We start from the raw sequence: 19298 nt of genomic DNA, 5'->3' as shown, positions 1-19298 counted from the left end.
TCATGAAGTGGAACAGGATCTCTACAACGATTAACCAAAGACTCATATTACTTAGCTTACAAGATGTAAATTGACATTGAAATATATTTTTGGGAATGTGCTTTTTGTGTTTCATACTTGTTTAAATTGATATCCTGATAAAAGTTTGTCAGAAATGGAGAATAAAGACATTATATCTGATTCAGATCAAATTCTAGATAACAATTCAACTCCACAGCAGGTTAAATTTAGGTATAATTAAATGTCCATTAAGACTGGGATCCCCAAAAAACTGGTTAAAAAAACTTATTTAAAAAATCTTTTATCCCCTTAATAGTATAGCTCATTTTAAGCATAATATAAGGCAGGCATAACCTGTGAATGGGGACAAAGTCTGTATGTATTATTTTTTTAATATGAGGCAGGCATAACCTTAGCTGCGGTATCGTAGCTCTTTAGGTCCTTTTGAAATTTTTTGACTATTTGCGGACCATAAATAGTCAAAAAATTTCAAAAGGACCTAAAAAGCTACGATACCGCAGCTAGCATAACCTGTGAATGGGGACGAAGTCTGTATGTATTTTTTTTTTTACCATGTTGATAAAAGAAACCGAAATACTGTACGTAACGTTCCTGATTTTGGTTCTGTTGTTAGGGGATTAGCTGTGACGTTCTTTAAGTTATGACGTCATATTCGATGTAAACAAATGAAACGCTTTCATCAGGTAACGTTTTTTTCATATCAAACAATTATTAAAATTGAAAATGTATTGAGATCCAATCTTATATTTTACTAGACTGATAAATATAATTCGTTTTTAAAGTCTCATGCAAACAAGACAGATATCTGCGCAAATGCGGGGAAAACCGGAACAGGAAGTAGATCTGAAAAAAAAAGTTAACGATTTTGAGTTCATTAGTACAATTAAAAAATTGGGAAATTTTCCCGATTTAAAAAAAAAAATTTTTATTGATTTTTCTACCGTAATTGGGGACTTCGTCCCCATAATAGGGCTCTTCACGGTTAGTTTGGCCATATTGGATAGGGGGCAAAAATACGGGAAAACATCATAGAAATAGAGCAGTTGCTTGGAAACACACATAGGATTTCCCATACTTTCATACTATTTCCACCTCTTTCTAAAAAATCTGCCCCCTATCCAACATGGCCGAACTAACCGTGAAGAGCCCTATTGAAACATGTTAAAAAAAGACGCAGAAATACCGTAACGTTCCCGATTTTGGTTCTGTTGTTAGTGATTTAGCTGTGATGTTCTTTAAGTTATGACGTCATATTCAATGTAAACAAAAGAAACACTTTCCATCAGGTTACGTTTTTTACATATCAAACAATTATTAAAAATGAATTTGTATTGAGTTCCAATCTTATATTTTATACAAGACTGATAATAAAATATAAAAAAGAATGAAAGCCTCATGCAAACACGACAGATTTCGGCGAAAAACTGGAACAGGAAGTAGATCTGAAAAAAAAGTTAACGATTTTGAGTTCATTAGTCATGTTAGTAGAATGAAAAATTGGGGAAATTTTCCCCAACTTTTTTTTTTTTTATAGAATTTTTCTACCGTAATTGGTAATTAAGTAACAAAACAACAGACCATGCAAGTAGTATTCAAGGAAAGTTTTAACAGCATTAAACCTTTAAATATGGCATGTATGGCTCTTGTAGGTGGGTCTCATAATTTTGGGTCAAGTGTGATGCGGGATTGGTGATTTTTGTAAGTGTGACACATGAAAGTCCAATGATTGTGTTGTGAAAACAGGAAATGAGGTATAGCAGGACACAGGAAATTACTAAAATAAAGAGAATTGCCTACGTACATAGTGTAAGCTTGATACAGGAATCCGAGACCCCCTTGTCGCCCCACAAAACCTTTCAAATTTATTTTAATAATGTTTGTTTGCTTCTTCATACTTTTATACGACTGCAAATTTTTTTGGTTCATTTAATGCTATGATGTTGTCGTGGTCCAACACATTTGGTTTTCAGACAATAACTTCAGTTTAAGTGAATGGATCTCTTTAAAATTTATTAAGACGGTCCAATACCACAAAAGGAAAGTTGGGATTGATTTTGGGGATGAACTGTCTAGGAATAAGGAGCCCAAAAGGGCCCTAAAACATAAACTTCTATATCTATTGCTCTGAAATTGTATCCCATTGTTTAAAAACTACAAGTAGAAGTTTGGATTCATTTTGGGGATAATGGTGCGAACAGTTTTAGAATTAAAGGGTAAAAAAGAGGTCAAAAATGCATTACATTTGTAACATTTATTAACTAGAATCAAACCACAACCAGGATCAATCATGCCAATTTATGCAATTAAAAACTATAAGTGCAATGTACAAATGTAGTCATGAGACACTAGTAAAGAGAAGGAAATTTATAGACTTTTTTTACTTGGTATGCATGTATTATCATGATTATAAGTAAAAAAAAAATGAAAGTGTAAGGGATATACCTCTGCCTCAAAAGCAATTTAAATGCACCAGTCAATAAAAAAACACTAAGTAATACTAAGTAATACTCCATAGATGCCAACTAATTGTAATGGTTTTGTAAACGAAATAACCGTGTTTAGCAGTTATTTTACAGTTTAATACACTTAAATAAATGGAAGAATTTTTATTGACTGATTTATTTAGTTCCATTTACATGACTGTAACTGACTACTGCCTTTTATTGATCATTTATATGAACGGCAATTGGATCAAAGAAACTGTTAACAATTGCAACAAAATGATAAACAAACAAATTGAGATAGACAAGCCATTTAAAGTTGTGGCTGAATGCACAGAGGATTATTTTGCCCCGACGTTGTACCTATATATTTAACAGCAATATGACATACATTGTATCTTTGCTACATTTGTAGGTGATTGATTCGGGCTCCAGAGAGCCTCCTTATTAAGTATTTATATTGGTGGATGGAAATGAATGTATTATATGGTTTATGTTTTTTTCTTATTTTTCAGTCACAAGCAGTGGAAGGCATTATTGAAGAAGCAGAAAAGGAAAAGAAAAAGACAGAATGAAGCATTAATGAGAGATAAAAAGGATGAAGAAGGTTAATCAAATCTTTAATTTCCAGAACAAATATAAAATTGAATATTTATACATGTAATACTTACTTAACTTAAGGTATCTGACCCATAATAAAGATTTACGGAAAATTTTCCGGAGTTTACTCATAAATTTGGTGCATCCAAAGCACATTTATGAATTTACCATCATTATATTAGGTTTTTGAAATATTTATTTTTGATCCAATAATATCTTTTATCAATAAAGACTGTCGTGTTATCTATTTTCTATTAATTTGGAGAAAATATTTTCAAGTGCTATGAGATGTTTTTTCCCCAGTAATTATGGTCATTCCAGTCTGCGTCAAAAATAATGATAATTTAGATTTAAAAAAATCTTTCTTTTGAAAAAAATCATGTTCTCACTAGACCTTAGAAGACTCTTGAACACAGTTATTTCGTAGTGCATTTCTTTAGACAGTTAATTCAAATTTTAGAAAAAGGACTAGCTCTATTTTAAAAAGATTTTTACAGTTTAGTGTTTGGGACAAAAAGTATCAAGTTATAGAAAAGTCTACCAGCTGTAACTCAAAATATGGACTATTCTATGTGAGGGCCTAAAATTCAATTCTTTTACCTTTTTCACTAAATCAAATAAAATTGAGAATGGAATGAAATCACCCCTTAACATAAGATTCAGCACCCAAATTGTTTTACTTAAATAACATGCATATCCACCCCTTACTTAATATTTCATGCATGACACTTTTAGAAATAAATTGGTAAAGTGTATGAAAAAAATTAACAAGTTATACACCGTTTACACTAGGGGCTATATTTGTAGACAACTAAAACCATAGGACATTAAATGTGTCCTTGGACCACAAGGCAGGTTATTTTTTTTTATTGTTTTAACTTAATAGTTGGGAACATCATAATATTTTTTTTTCTCACTCTGACACCAAGAATTTTCAGTTTAAAACTAAATAAAAACCTTACTTATGTTTTACAGAACAAAAGAAAAAAGAAGAAAGTCCATCTTTCCAGGCAAAAGAAAGACAGAGGAAAGAAATAGAACAATTGGAAGAAAAGAGAGAAAAAGCAGAGAAAATATACTTCAATAAACTATGGATGGAAAAAGAAAGACTAGCTCTTGAAGAATTCGAAAGAAAGAAAAAATGGGAAGAGAATGAAAAAATAAGACAAGTGGAAATGGAGGTATGTATCTTGGAACGACATGACAGATTTCTTGTTTTTATACGCCTGTCAAAATTTTGACGGGACGTATTATGGTATACAAATGTCCGGTGTCCGTCCGTCTGTCTGTCCGACCGGCCGTCTGTCTGTCCGGCATAAACATGTCGCACCGTAACTTGAGAACGACTTATCCAAATTTCATGAAACTTAACATAGTTGTTTCTTATGATGGTCAAATGATCTGTATACTTTTTGGTGAAAATAAGATTAAAACTTTTTGAGTTACGGCACTTTGTAACTAAAACAGGGGTGGGTTTTTTTCACATGTCGCACCGTATCTCAAAAACGATTCTTGATTATGGCTTTAAACTTTAAACACTTCTTAGTTATATTAATCTTAATATCTGTATACTTTTTGGTGATGATTCAAAATTTTTATTTTTGAGTTATTGAGTATTTTGTAAAAAAGGGGGAGAGTTTTTTTACATGTCGCACCATATCTCAAAAACGATTTATGATTATTGCTTAAAACTTTACACATGTCTTTGTTATATTAATTTAAAGATCTGTATACTTTTTGGTGATGATTCAAAACTTTATTTTTGAGTTATTGAGTATTTTGTTAAACAGGGGAGGTTTTTTTTACATGTCGCGCCGTATCTCAAAAATAATTTATGATTATTGCTTAAAACTTTACACACTTCTTTGTTATATTAATCTAAAGATCTGTATACTTTTTGGTTTTGATTCAAAATTTTATTTTAGTGATATTTAGTTTTTTGTAAAAAAAAAAACAGGGTTGGGGGTTTCACAAGTCCCGCCGTGTCTCAAAAACAATATATGGTTATTGCTTAAAACTTTCTCAAAAACTATTTATGATTATTGCATTAAACTTCCACACAAGACGTCGGGCTTATCATGCGCTCATGGCGCAGCTGTTTATGAGTACATGTATTACAGTACTTTAAAGTGATTTTCTGTTGAACAGATAGATATTTATTTATCCACAGTTGATTAAACAATGTGTAATTTTAAAATTGAGAATGGAAATGGGGAATGTGTCAAAGTGACAATAACTTGACTAAAAAGCAGACAACAGCCAAACCCACCAATGGGTCTTTAATGCCGCCAAAATCTCCCACACACAGAGGTGTGCATCAGCTGGCCCCTAAACAAATGTGTTGACATTTAAATGGAAAACTGGGATTAATTATACTGTCACGAATATATTTCAAAATTATTTGAATATGATGTTATTATCATGTGTTAAAACAAAATGTTAATCTATAAATCTATGGTAAGATTTCATTCATGTCAGTTGAGAATTTTATAGAAAAGTATGATTTAAAAAAAAACCATATTAATGAACTCACTTTTCAATGCAACAAAACACTTAGCACTGACAGCAGCAATTGCAGGCAAAACACTATGGTTCCACAGAACTCCTTACAAATTTTTGTCCTGTATCTAACTTTTTTGACAGGTAAGCTCTTGTGATCCTCTTCCTTTTATTTGAGAAACAATAAAAACATATGCATACATTGAAAAGGAAAAATGAATAAGTGGTGAAAAACTTTACAATGCTGTTTTAACCAAGAAGCATATACCTCTTGAACTATTGGTTCATTGTATTAACAGTTAAAAATTTATTGTAGAAAAAGATCAAAGAGGAATGGGAAGAAAGGCAGAAAAAAGAAACAGAAGAAAAAGAAAAGGAAGAAAAAAGGAAGAATAAGCAGGTTAAAAACAAACAAGGATATCCTCACTTTTTATCTCTGATTGTGTTACTAATAAATTATTCAGATAGCCCTAGTTTACGATTTATATGATACAGTTCATGCATGGTGATGCATTAAAAAATATTCTGAATGGTAATACTTCACTGTCACTGCTGTTAATAATGTATGAAATCTGAAATGTATGATTATTCAAATAGGTAGTATATGACCTAGTATTGATATCAAAATGTTGTTTGATTTGATAACACAGTTTGATAGCGATTCATTCAGCACCAGCAGTGGTGATTTTCAATTTGATCAACTTGTTTATTAAAGTACATCAAATTGATAATTAAAATACATCAAATTGATTATTAAAATACCCTTAATATTGCTTGCAATTGCTAAGTGCGTCTTAGCATGAATGCATTTAAATCTAGATGAGATGTCCTCTGAAATAATAACTACTAAATTGAATTTCTCCAAATATAAAAATTAGAAGATTTGGTATGATTCCCAAATAATAAACTCTCCACCAGAGACCTCATGATGAGAAGCATATTGTAAAGTCTACTAGAAATTTGATATAGAAATTTTTGGAAATTAAAAAAAAAAAATGCCTAAAATATCAAATTTAGGAAGTATCTTTTGTTGAAATATACTAGATTAGAATTAAATATTTTAAGTTTAGATAAATCTAGAATACTTTTTATTTCTTCCGCATAATTAGTATTATATATTTGGTATATGTATCATGTACTTATATCATTTGCATATTGTCATGTATATAGTATTATGGCCACATATTTTTTCCAATGAAAATACCAATGTTTCCTTAACTATCATACATGTGTAGAGATGAGGAAAGATGATTCAGATGGAGTGTATCTTTTAACAAAACTGTTTAATTTATACATATGATATAGATCAGAATAGTATGTTCAGCCTCACACATATTTAAGTGTCTGTATATTATTATAATATGTTAGGTTTTTATCAGCCTACAAAAAATTAAAAGTACAAATTAACTTGCATGTCATTTGGTAATCTAAAATACTGTAACAGATGATGAAAGATTTTTCTAAACTGTCTTTTGAAATAAAGTGAAACTCTGCAGTTTTTGATGCAAACAGGTTTAAAGATACAAAAAAAAATGTGTGCAAAGATGTTTTAATTGTTTTTAAATAATTTTATGTGACTTTTCTAATGAAAGTTTACAAGCTTAACTTTCAGTATCAGATATAAATATTGTATGATGGTGCTGTTTTCTAGGATTCACTGCTTAAGCAGGCTACAGCTAATGAAAACAAGGTGAGATATATTAATCAATTTTTAATTGTAAGAACATGCAGAATATTTCAAAGCTTTTATTGGTTACATTTAGTAAAAAGGTTAAGTATAAATGTCGTTCTTGTTATTCCAAAGCAATTTGTAACAAAGAACATTTTGGTTCATGTCTTTTTTAATACATTGTAGAAGATGTCTCATTGGAAGATTTTTCAATAAATTAATGAATATTTGTAATGTTTATGTGTAGACAATAGTGAATTACTGATCTTAAAAGGAAATTGTGATTCCAATTGTCACAACTTTCAGGTGTCATAGTTGGACCTTTCAAATCATTACAGTTGCACAGTAAGGTTTGTTTTCAATTGAACGAAGTGAAGTTTTTCTTTTAATACTGTGTGCAAATTATTTTTAAAGGAAGGAGAAGCAGAAGGACCATGGCATAACCCTATAGCATCACTTATACCAGGAAAAGAGAGAGAAACTTGTCCATTCTTTGCCAAAACTGGAGCTTGTAGATTCAACGAAAGGTAAATTTGTTGAGTGTATGAAATTTAAAGAAATTCAGCAGTGGTATTCAAGCATCTTTTCATAAATTAATAAGAATATCTATTGTGCTTTCTTAATACCTTTTTAATGAATATTAATATTTGTCACTGTCTTTCGTGGGTGAAAGATAGAATAAATCTAATTATTACTTGACAAAAAATATGAGATTTTCCTTTTTTGGCCCGGTTTAAGAGGGAAATGTAAAGCACATGCAAGAACAATGTAAATATTTATTTACAACTTCCAAACAATCAGTACACTTCATATTACATGTATTGAAATTGGCCTAAGTGAAACACACATTCATTTGTTTATTAAACATTACAAAGAGTATTGGGTTTTTTTCAGATGTTCAAGAGGACATCCAGAACCTGAAACAAGCACGACGATTTTGATGAGAGGAATGTACAGCCATTTTGAGCTGGAACAAGGATTACTTGATGAAAATGACACTGGTAATGTTTATGTTTATACCTATTGGTTTAGAAAGGAGAAGGATTAATCAGGCTACTTTTTGGTTCCTTGATTTTAAATACAAAGAGTTCAAAATATACAAAAAAGCATCCTTCAGATGTTCATTAGACATAAGACAACAAATGGAAGTTTTTTACGACCTTGACTGGCTATACAGCCCTTGCACGGTCGGTTAGACATAAGTCTGATAGATACCAGTATTTATAGTTTTGAATAAGTCATTTTTAATGATACATTATTATGATTTCATGCTTATAACTAGCTCAATAATAAAATCAATCTGGTTGAGATGATCAAAGATAATTTATAGATATTTAGACTTGAACAACAGTCTTACACATATGTATATTTTGAAAAGATATTAGTTTTTATAGACTAAATAATAGTCTCCTGCTCATTGGATCATTTATTGAAATATGTCTACTTAATATGCAATCTACATGTAATATTGGCTAGTCTTTTCAACTTTATGTATTTAAGATGAATTCACAGAAGAATGTTATATCTTTTGCAGACCTAATCTTAGAATATGAAGAAGGAGAATTGTACAATAATTTTCGAGATTTTTATGATGACATTGTACCAGAATTTAAAGCTGTTGGGAAGGTCGTACAGGTTAAGGTGTGCTGTAATTATGAACCACATCTCAGAGGAAATGTATACATACAATTTGCAAGGTACTATAACATAGCTATAATTCTTATTTTTATGAAATAAAATAAGATAAAAAAATGGGTATAAACATTCAAAGTACTATTTAAAATATATGTAAAGGGAGATAATCTGGAATGATTTGTTTGAAGCATTGTTACCATGGCTGTAAATATTATCCACATCTCTGAGGAAATGTATACATACAATTTGCAAGGTACTATTACATGGATATAAATTAATTTTTTTGATGAAATTGAATAAAAAAAAATTAGCATATATCTTAACACACCTTATAAATTGTGTGTAAAGGGAGATAATTTTGGTATGATTTGTTAAAAGCATTGTTACAGTAGCTGTTACTATTATCCAAATCTCAGAGTAAATGTATACATATAATTCACAATGTACTGTTACATGGATATAATTACTAGTTTTGATGCAATGAAATAAAACAAAAAGACATAAACTTTAATACTCAATATAAAATGTGTGTAAAGGGAGATAATTTTTGGTTTATTCTACAAAGAAATTGTTACCGTATTGTGCTGTAACAATACATCATATCTCAGAGGAAATATACATACAATCTGCAAGGTATTGTTTCATGGATTATATTATTTTTAATGAAGGAAAATAAAACACACCTACATAAACCTTAATATACCATATAATATGTGCATAAAGGATTATACTTTTGGTTATACATTGTTAAATAGTGTACTGTAATTATGAACCACATCTCTGAGGAAATGTGGGATACATGATGATGGATGATGGCCTAATGTCCAGCTGTCTGAAAACATAACATTAACAAGGAACTTCATAAAAAAATGAACCATAAAAAGTTTGATGGTGTGGTCAACAATGTAAGCTCACCTCATTTATTTGCCTATTTGGATTTTATTCAAATCAATTACATACAATTTTATTTCCCTATCAGTATAAAAATGTTTTTCTTTTTCAGCGATGAAGAGGCTCTTGCTGCAATGGTTAAGATGAATGGTCGTTTCTATGCTAGTAAACAGATCAGCTGTGAGCCAGTTTTAATCAAATCATGGAAATCAGCCATATGTGGTAAAGTCTTAATTTTGTTTTTAATGCCCCATTTATCGGCCAGAGCATTATGTTTTCTGGTCTGTGCATTCGTTTGTTTGTCCGTTCTTCTGTCAAATGAACTATTTGGTTCCATTTAGTTTTTGATGAAGTTGAAGTCAAATAAGTTTAAAACTTAATACACATGTTCCCTATGTTATAATATTTCTAATTTTAATGCCAAAAAAGAGTTTTTATCCAATTTTCACGGTCCACTGAACATAGAAAATGATAGTGCAGATTGGGCATCTGTGTACTATGGACCATTCTTGTTGTTTGATTTTCAGGGATGTGTTCTTTTTGAATCTATTGATTTTAATCTTATAATTGTTTTTGAAAATGATTTCAATATTTTTTGCAGATCGGGTATTAAATTATATCCTTTTCTGTCTGTACGTCCCAAAGTTGGTTTCTGTTCTTTAACTTTAGTTTGCCTCTACCAATTGTAATGAAACTTAAACAAAGTGCTTATTAGTACAAAACCCAAATCAAGTTTGAATTTTGGTGGCGTCACTATGAATGTTCTAGAGTTATGCCCCTTTACAAATGGTTTTGTTTTCATTCTTGAACTTTAGCTTACCTCTACCAAATAATATACAATGCTTATTACCTCAAAACTCAAATCAAGTATTGTAACTTTTACTGTTTTTCAATTATGTTCCTTTATAACTTTATTTATGATATGCAAGCAGGGGCATCATCCATGTCCCATGGACACATTCCACATTTAATGCAAGATGGGACGATAGAAAATGTAGAAGAACAATCAGGGTGACATTTACTGCATTATTTTTTTAGTTTACATATAAATAGAATGAATCTATATACCACATCTTTCACATGTACATTAAATCAGATTGGTACTGGGATTTTCCTATGCATATTGTATAATTTGCATTTTTTCTAAATATGAAGAAGTTGAACAACAATTTCTGCTGTTTTAATTAACTTGAAACAAAACTTAACAGACATGAATAGGAAAATAATCTAATTTTTAAATTTGCCTATTTTTAGGACTGTTTGGACGAGGAAGATGTCCAAAGGGAAGGAACTGTAACTTTTTACACGTGTTTAAGAATCCAAGGAATGAATTCTGGGAGTATGATAAACCTCAAAATAATTCTTATAATAGATCGATAAGAAGTCAGAGATCAAGCAGATCTAATAGATCAAGATCAAGATCACCTTATAAAAGATCACATGACAGACACTCATACTCCAGAGATCGGTTTCAAGATGACCATAGGTCAAGAAGCAAATATAGATCAAGATCTCATAGACATTCCAGATCAAGGTCAAGAGATAGACACTCAAGGTCACATTCAAGGGGTAAAAGATATTCAAGATCAAGGTCTAGATCAAGATCTAAAAGAAAATCTATTGAAAGGAGTTCAAGTCATTATTCAAAAAGGAAGAATTATGAAAAATCACGATCAAGAGAGAGAGAAAGAAATAGATACTCAAGATCAAGGTCAAGGTCTCAGTCAAAGGCAATTTCTAAAGACAGAAGTGTACGCCAAGTGTCAAAACAAAAACTTTCTAAGTCGAGGAGTTTTTCAAGGAGTAGATCAACCTCTAGATCGCCAAGTAGACATTCAAATAAGAAAAAGAAGCACAAGCATAAAAAGAGCAAGAAACATTCTGGATCAGACAAAAGTTCTATTAAGACTGCCTCAAATGGTGAAATAGGCATAGATGAAGAGACTAGTCTTAGTAAAGAGGATAGTGAACAGCCTGTCTCTGTTGAATGAATGTATAAAAAATAAAATGATAAATCTTAAAATGATAGATCAATTACAATGATACAGGATAAAAACTGCTTTAAGGAGGCTTGCGGGTACAAAAATTTCAGCAAACAATTAAACATTTGTTTTTTCATAACAAATTTTATTTATTACACTATTAGCTATTACTTTATGATAAGATACAAAAATTAACAAAAAAAATCGATTTGGTTTGGGCCCAGATGACTTTTAAAATGTTTATATCATTGAAAAAGCTCCAAATTATCTCCCTTTGGTGCAAAAATACTATTTTGTGGCAGTAAAATTGAAATATCTTTTTAGCTCACCTGGCCCGAAGGGCCAAGTGAGCTTTTCCCATCACTTTGCGTCCGGCGTCCGGCGTCTGTCGTCTGTCGTCCGTCGTCGTTAACTTTTACAAAAATCTTCTCCTCTGAAACTACTGGGCCAAATCAAACCAAACTTGGCCACAATCATCATTGGGGTATCTAGTTTAAAAAATGTGTGGCGTGACCCGGTCAACCAACCAAGATGGCCGCCAGGGCTAAAAATAGAACATAGGGGTAAAATGCAGTTTTTTGCTTATAACTCAAAAACCAAAGCATTTAGAGCAAATCTGACTTGGGGTAAATATGTTTATCAGGTCAAGATCTATCTGCCCTGAAATTTTCAGATGAATAGGTCAATTGGTTGTTGGGTTGCTGCCCCTGAATTGGTAATTTTAAGGAAATTTTGCTGTTTTTGGTTTTTATCTTGAATATTATTATAGATAGAGATAAACTGTAGACAGCAATAATGTTCAGCAAAGTAAGATCTACAAATAAGTCAACATGACCAAAATGGTCAGTTGACCCGTTTAGGAGTTATTGCCCTTTATAGTAAATTTTTAACCATTTTTCGTAAATTAAAGTAATCTTTTACAAAAATCTTCTCCTCTGAAACTACTGGGCCAAGTTAATCCAAACTTGGCCACAATCATCATTGGGGTATCTAGTTTAAAAAATGTGTGGCGTGACCTGGTCAACCAACCAAGATGGCCGCCACGGCTAAAAATAGAACATAGGGGTAAAATGCAGTTTTTGGCATATAACTCAAAAACCAAAACCTTTTGAGGAAATTTGACATGAGATAAAAATGTTTATCAGGTCAAGATCTATCTGCCCTGAAATTTTCAGATGAATCAGTCAATTGGTTGTTGGGTTGCTGCTACTGAATTGGTAATTTTAAGGAAATTTTGCTGTTTTTGGTTTTTATCTTGAATATTATTATAGATAGAGATAAACTGTAAACAGCAATAATGTTCAACAAAGTATTATCTACAAACAAGTCAACATGACCGAAATGGTCAGTTGACCTGTTTAGGAGTTATTGCCCTTTATAGTCAATTTTTAACCATTTTTTCGTAAATCTTAGTTATCTTTACAAAAATCTTCTCCTCTGAAACTACTGGGCCAAATTAATCCAAACTTGGCAACAATCATCTTTGGGGTATCTAGTTTAAAAAATGTGTGGCGTGACCAGGTCAACCAACCAAGATGGCCACAAAGGCTAAAAATAGAACATAGGGGTAAAATGCAGTTTTTGGCTTATAACTCAAAACCAAAGCATTTAGAGCAATCTGACTTGGGGTGAATTTGTTTATCAGATCAATATCTATCTGCCCTGTAATTGGAAGATGAATCTGACAACCTGTTGTTGGGTTGCTGCCCGTGAATCGGTAATTTTAAGGAAATTTTGCTGTTTTTGGTTATTATCTTGAATATTATTATAGATAAAGATAAACTGTAAACAGCAATAATGTTCAGCAAAGTAGGATCTACAAATAAGTCAACATGACCGAAATGGTCAATTGACCCCCTAAGGAGTTATTGTCCTTTATAGTCAATTTTTAACAATTTTCATAAAATTTAAAATTTTTAATTAACATTTCCACTGATACTACTGGGCCAATTTCAATATAGATAGAGATAATTGTGAGCAGCAAGACTGTTTAGTAAAGTAAGATTTAAAAACACATCACCATCAACGAAACACAATTTTGTCATGAATTCATCTGCTTCCTTTGTTTAATATTCACATATACCAAGGTGAGCGACACAGGCTCTTTAGAGCCTCTAGTTTTATTCATCGGTGACCTATATTTTTTATTATTGTTTTCAAATAAGCTATACATTAACTAAATAATTTAAAAATTTAAGTGATTTCTGTAATTAGGTTGTTTTTTTATTTCCATATTCCCTCTTTTTTTCCTATTAGTCAACAGAAAAAAAAATGCTTTTAGAAAAATGTATGTTTCTTTCGAAGGCAGATTGTGAGCGTAAATGATCGGTGACCCCCCTTTTTTATTTTATTTATTTATTAGGTATAAGATAAAGTTCACTTATAGAAAAAATTAGCGAAATCTTATATTAAATAAAAAAAAAATATTAATAGACCCGCAAGCCTCCTTAAATGTTGCTCATCGTGTTAGCTTACCTAATTGAATGGACCATGAGAGATAATGCAACACTTTCAATTGTCTTCAGTCTTTCTAAATATAAACAAATATCATCACTTATGAAACCAAATAACCAAACTCAACCATACTTGACATGAATCAGAATGATCCTTTATGTATCCGGTGCAAATGTAGTTGTTGCTTCATTTGTCCCAGACAACCAAACAACATGTCTGTTACGTCTAAAAGTCACAAGATTAAATGTTAATAATTGACTATTAAAGGCTAAAAAAATATATGTGTCTGTTTACGGTGAAGATAGTGTTGCCTGATACATCCCAATGTTCATAATCATGAATATGTTAGCTGCTTTAAGGAAATTCGCGACTCGTGTGACCGCATTTTTTGCCGCCATTTTTTTACCCAATCAATAACAAAGGGAAATAATTCAATAATTTAATAAAACGGGTAAACTCTGCCCACAGACAACTCAGACCACGGCAAGACGGACCACTTAACTCAAAATCATGGCGCAAAAAAATAAAATGGAAATATTGACCTACCTACCCTATTTATTTTGATGATGTAACCTTAAACAAACATATATTTTTTTTTGGCCTAATATCTTTTAAAAAAAAAACACTGTCAGAGAAAATACCCTATTAAATCCTCGGGATGTTAAAGTTATCTTTTTCTACTTCAATTAGAATTATTCCTCTTTATAAGAGATATTTTCACTTAATGGCATTGAGCCAGAATTATAATTAACATGCATCATTTGAGGGTAACTTTGGGGAGTGGAAAGGCATAAATATAAATTATTATAGATCATAACATCTGAAAGAGCATAATAAAATAGCCAACATCTTTAATTAAATAACTTTCTGGTTGAGGGAATTGCAACATTAGATATAGCTATATGACATAATTTTGAGATGGATCTGGCTTGTTTCACCTAACCTGGACTTCAAAATGGTTCATTTGGTCAACATTAAGTTTTCATGATTAAAATAAGAAAACAAGGAATATGGGATATCCATCCATGACACAGAACTTAAACAACATAGAAAGCAAATGTAGTTTCTCCAATGCTATGAGTAAATTATATATCACTATACCAGAGGTATAGGATGGTTATTATATAAACAAGCTCATATGTGGTTTAGCTGACATTCAACTCATTTTGGTAATTAGGTCTTTTTCTCTAAGTCAACTCAAGGATTTGTATAGAACTACAATACAAATCATTGGTCCACTAATGTTTTTGGAAATAATGTTTTCAAGACGTTCATATTTGTCTGAATGGTTTATCTGACCTTGACCTCAATATATATAAGAAAATGTGGTATGAGTGCCAATGAGACACCTCTCCATCCAAGTCACAATCTGCAAAAGTAAACCATTATAGGTCAAACACAACAGTTTTAACACATAGCCTTGGCTCGCACCAAACAGAAAGCTATAGAGGCCCCCAAAAATGACTAGTGTAAAACCATTCAAACGGGAAAACCAACAGTCTAATCTTTATAAAAAACAGGGGAAAAAATACTATATGAACCAACGACAACCATTAATTTTCAGGTTTCTAACTTGGACAGGTGCAAACAAATGATTTGGTTTAAATAATTCAATAGGCGTCAACCTTTACCCAACCTGAAATAATAGAAACATCACAACATAGAAAGTGACACACTATAAAATATCAACTGCATACCTGCCAACTTTTCAAAATGCCCTTGGTGGTTTCTTATAATTCTAAAAAAACCTTCATTGGGGCCTTCAAATGTAAATTAATGTTGTTGTTTTTTGGCTTCTTTACACTATTAAAAGCCTATAGCAATTGTAAAATTTGTTTAAAATTGTACACAAAATTGCTCTTACAAAATTTCCATTTGAGTGCTTTCATGGGGGAAATCCCTCGCAAATAGTGACAGTTAGCAAGTATGCAATTGAAATTCTTTAATTTAATCAAAAGACTTTAAAAATAACAAAAACAAGTGAACATACACTGAAAGAATAAATTTGACCTATGGCACAATGTAAATACATTGTCTGTTTCTCAGACACTTATAAATCAATACAATTTGTTAACTATATTTCATGCATATAATGATTGCAAGGTGATCATTTGGTCTGGCAGTGTGCATCTGACTTATACCATATTTTTTAAGGTTCAATGGTCTGTTTCTAAGATACAGTTATCAATAACCTAATTATATTTGATGTATGGTATGATTGTTATTTGTACATGTCTGACGTCGGTTGCCTCTGGTCGTGACCTCATTTAAATTAAATGGGTTATTGATAAAGTTTAGTTTAGGTGATGCTTGTAGTAATGCCTTCATAGTACACACTTTCAAATATCTGTCCAGAACAATAATGATATAAAGTAAAGGAAACATTTCAGCATGTGCACTCTCGTTCGACTTGTACATTAAATGTTTCTGTAGTTAGATATACAAAATTATTGTAACTCAGTATCTGTGGTAGTGTATGGTTTAGTTTATACTGGTAAAGCCTGTTTGGTGTCTTTTGCCATGTTAAATAATTGTCTCATTTGCAATCTTACCACAACTTCTTATTCTTTTCAACATCGTTCTATGGTATTTGATGGATAGTTGTCTCATTGGTCATCATACCCCATGATGAGATTGTCTCCATACTTTAGTAGTTAGAAAAGAAAACCATACACACACATGATTTATTAGTCTCAATGGACTTGTTTATTCTTGACAAGCACAATATTGACACCCCGTTGTTGGATTGACTTTGAAACCATTGGCACAATACATTTTACACAAAACGGGTGGACAAGATGGCGGTTGTGTATTACATGCACAGTATTGACACCCGGTTGTAGGGTCAGTTCTGAACCCATACACACAGTACAATCTACAATAAACTGGTCTACATGGCACCTTGGTAGTCTGAGTACTGTCAGGGGATATTACTGCATCTGAAAGTATACACATTAGCTTATAGTATTGTACAGCATTTTAACTCTAATTGTTTGAACGTGTATAGTTTAAATCACTGCTTCAAATTCAACACTAGTGTTGACAAGTGGCGAATTCGGGGAGAGTGGACATTTAGGGAGTAACCTCCTTTTCTAGCTCACCTACCCTAAAAGGCCAAGTGAGCTTTTCTCATCACTTTGTGTCCATCATCTGTCGTCGTTAACTTTTACAAAAAAGATCTCCTCTGAAACTACTGAGCCAAATTTAATCAAACTTGGCTGCAATTATCATTGGGGTATCTAGTTTAAAAAATGTGTGGCGTGACCCGTCCAACCAACCAAGATGGCCGCCATGGCTAAAAATAGAACATAGGGGTAAAATGCAGTTTTTGGCTTATAACTCCAAAACCAAAGCATTCAGAGCAAATCTGACGGGGTAAAATTGTCTAAATTTATCTACCCTGAAATTTTCAGATGAATCGGACAACTCGTTGTTGGGTTGCTAAATTGGTAATTTTAGGGAAATTTTGCTTTTTTTGCTTATTATCTTGAATATTATTATAGATAGAGTTAAACTGTTAACAGCAATAATGTTCAGCAAAGTAAGATTTACAAATAAGTCAACATGACCAAAATGATCAGTTGACCCCTTTATGAGTTATTGCCCTTTATAGTCAATTTTTAACCATTTTTCGTAAATCTTAGTTATCTTTTACAAAAATCTTCTCTGAAACTCTAAGGCCAAATTAAACCAATCTCGGCAAAAATCATTATTGGGGTATCTAGTTTAAAAAATCTTTGGCGTGACCCGGCCAATCAACCAAGATGGCCACCATGGCTAAAAATAGAACATAGGGGTCAAATGCAGTTTTTGGATTATAACTCAAAAACCATAGCTTTTAGAGCAATCTGACATGGGGTTCAATTGTTTATCAGGTCTAAATCTATCTACCCTGAAATTTTCAGATGAATCTGACAATCTGTTGTTGGGTTGCTGCCCCTGAATTTGTAATTTGAGTGAAATTTTGCTGTTTTTGGTTATCTTGAATATTATTATAGATAGAGATAAACTGTAAACAGCAATAATGTTCAGCAAAGTTAGATTTACAAATCAGTCAACATGACCAAAATGGTCAACCGACCCCCTAAGGAGTTATTGTCCTTTATAGTCAATTTTTAACAATTTTCATTAAAATTTGTAAACTTTTTACTAACATTTTCTACTGAATCTACTGGACCAAATTCATTATAGATAAAAATAGATGTAAGCAGCAAGAATGTTTAGTAAAGTTAGATGTACAAACACATCACCATCACCAAAACACAATTTTGTCATGAATCCATCTGCGTCCTTTGTTTAATATTCACATAGACCAAGGTGAGCGACACAGGCTCTTTAGAGCCTCTAGTTATTGGAAAATACATCATTTTAAGCATAAAATACTCCAAATATAAATGACCACCTCGCTCTGTTATGTTTGTATACATCTTTAGCTCACCTGGCCCAAAGGGCCAAGTGAGCTTTTCCCATCACTTTGCGTCCGTCGTCGTTCATCGTCGTCCGTCGTCGTTGTTAACTTTTACAAAAATCTTCTCCTCTGAAACTACTGGGTCAAATAAATCCAAACTTGGCCACAATCATCTTTGGGGTATCTAGTTTAAAAAATGTGTCCGGTGACCCGGCCATCTTATAACTCAAAAACCAAAGCATTCAGAGCAAATCTGACATGGGATAAAATTGTTTATCAGGTCATCATCTATCTGCCCTGAAAATTTCAGATGAAACACACAACCTGTTGTTGGGTTGCTGTCCCTGAATCGGTAATTTTAAGGATTTTTTTCTTATTTTGGTTATTATCTTGAATATTATTATAGATAGAGATAAACTGTAAACACTTACAGCAATAATGTTCAGAAAAGTAAGATTTACAAATAAGTCAAAATGGTCAATTGACCCCCTAAGGAGTTATTGTCCTTTATAGTCAATTTTTAACAATTTTCATAAAATTTGTAAATTTTTATTAACATTTTCCAATGAAACTACTGGGCCAAGTTCATTATAGATAGAGATAATTGTAAGCAGCAAGACCGTTTAGTAAAGTAAGATGTACAAACACATCACCATCACCAAAACACAATTTTGTCATGAATCTTTCTGCTTCCTTTG

At 31.8% G+C, this 19298-nt stretch overlaps 1 protein-coding gene across 1 annotated transcript; it reads left to right on the top strand.

Moving 5' to 3' along the window:
* The first annotated feature begins 48 nt into the window (after nt 1-48).
* On the top strand, nt 49-12027 carry LOC134711560 (U2 small nuclear ribonucleoprotein auxiliary factor 35 kDa subunit-related protein 2-like). The gene is made up of 10 exons (XM_063572212.1): nt 49-231; nt 2978-3069; nt 4038-4243; nt 5878-5961; nt 7213-7251; nt 7645-7757; nt 8125-8231; nt 8765-8927; nt 9869-9978; nt 11011-12027. Exons 1-10 carry the CDS (start codon nt 155-157, stop codon nt 11745-11747), a joined length of 1728 nt encoding a protein of 575 aa, XP_063428282.1. The 5' UTR covers nt 49-154; the 3' UTR covers nt 11748-12027.
* The last annotated feature ends 7271 nt before the right edge of the window (nt 12028-19298 follow it).

Source organism: Mytilus trossulus, chromosome 3 (assembly GCF_036588685.1).
Source record: "Mytilus trossulus isolate FHL-02 chromosome 3, PNRI_Mtr1.1.1.hap1, whole genome shotgun sequence".
Classification (NCBI taxonomy): domain Eukaryota; kingdom Metazoa; phylum Mollusca; class Bivalvia; order Mytilida; family Mytilidae; genus Mytilus; species Mytilus trossulus.
This window is presented reverse-complemented; position numbering and strand designations above follow the sequence as displayed.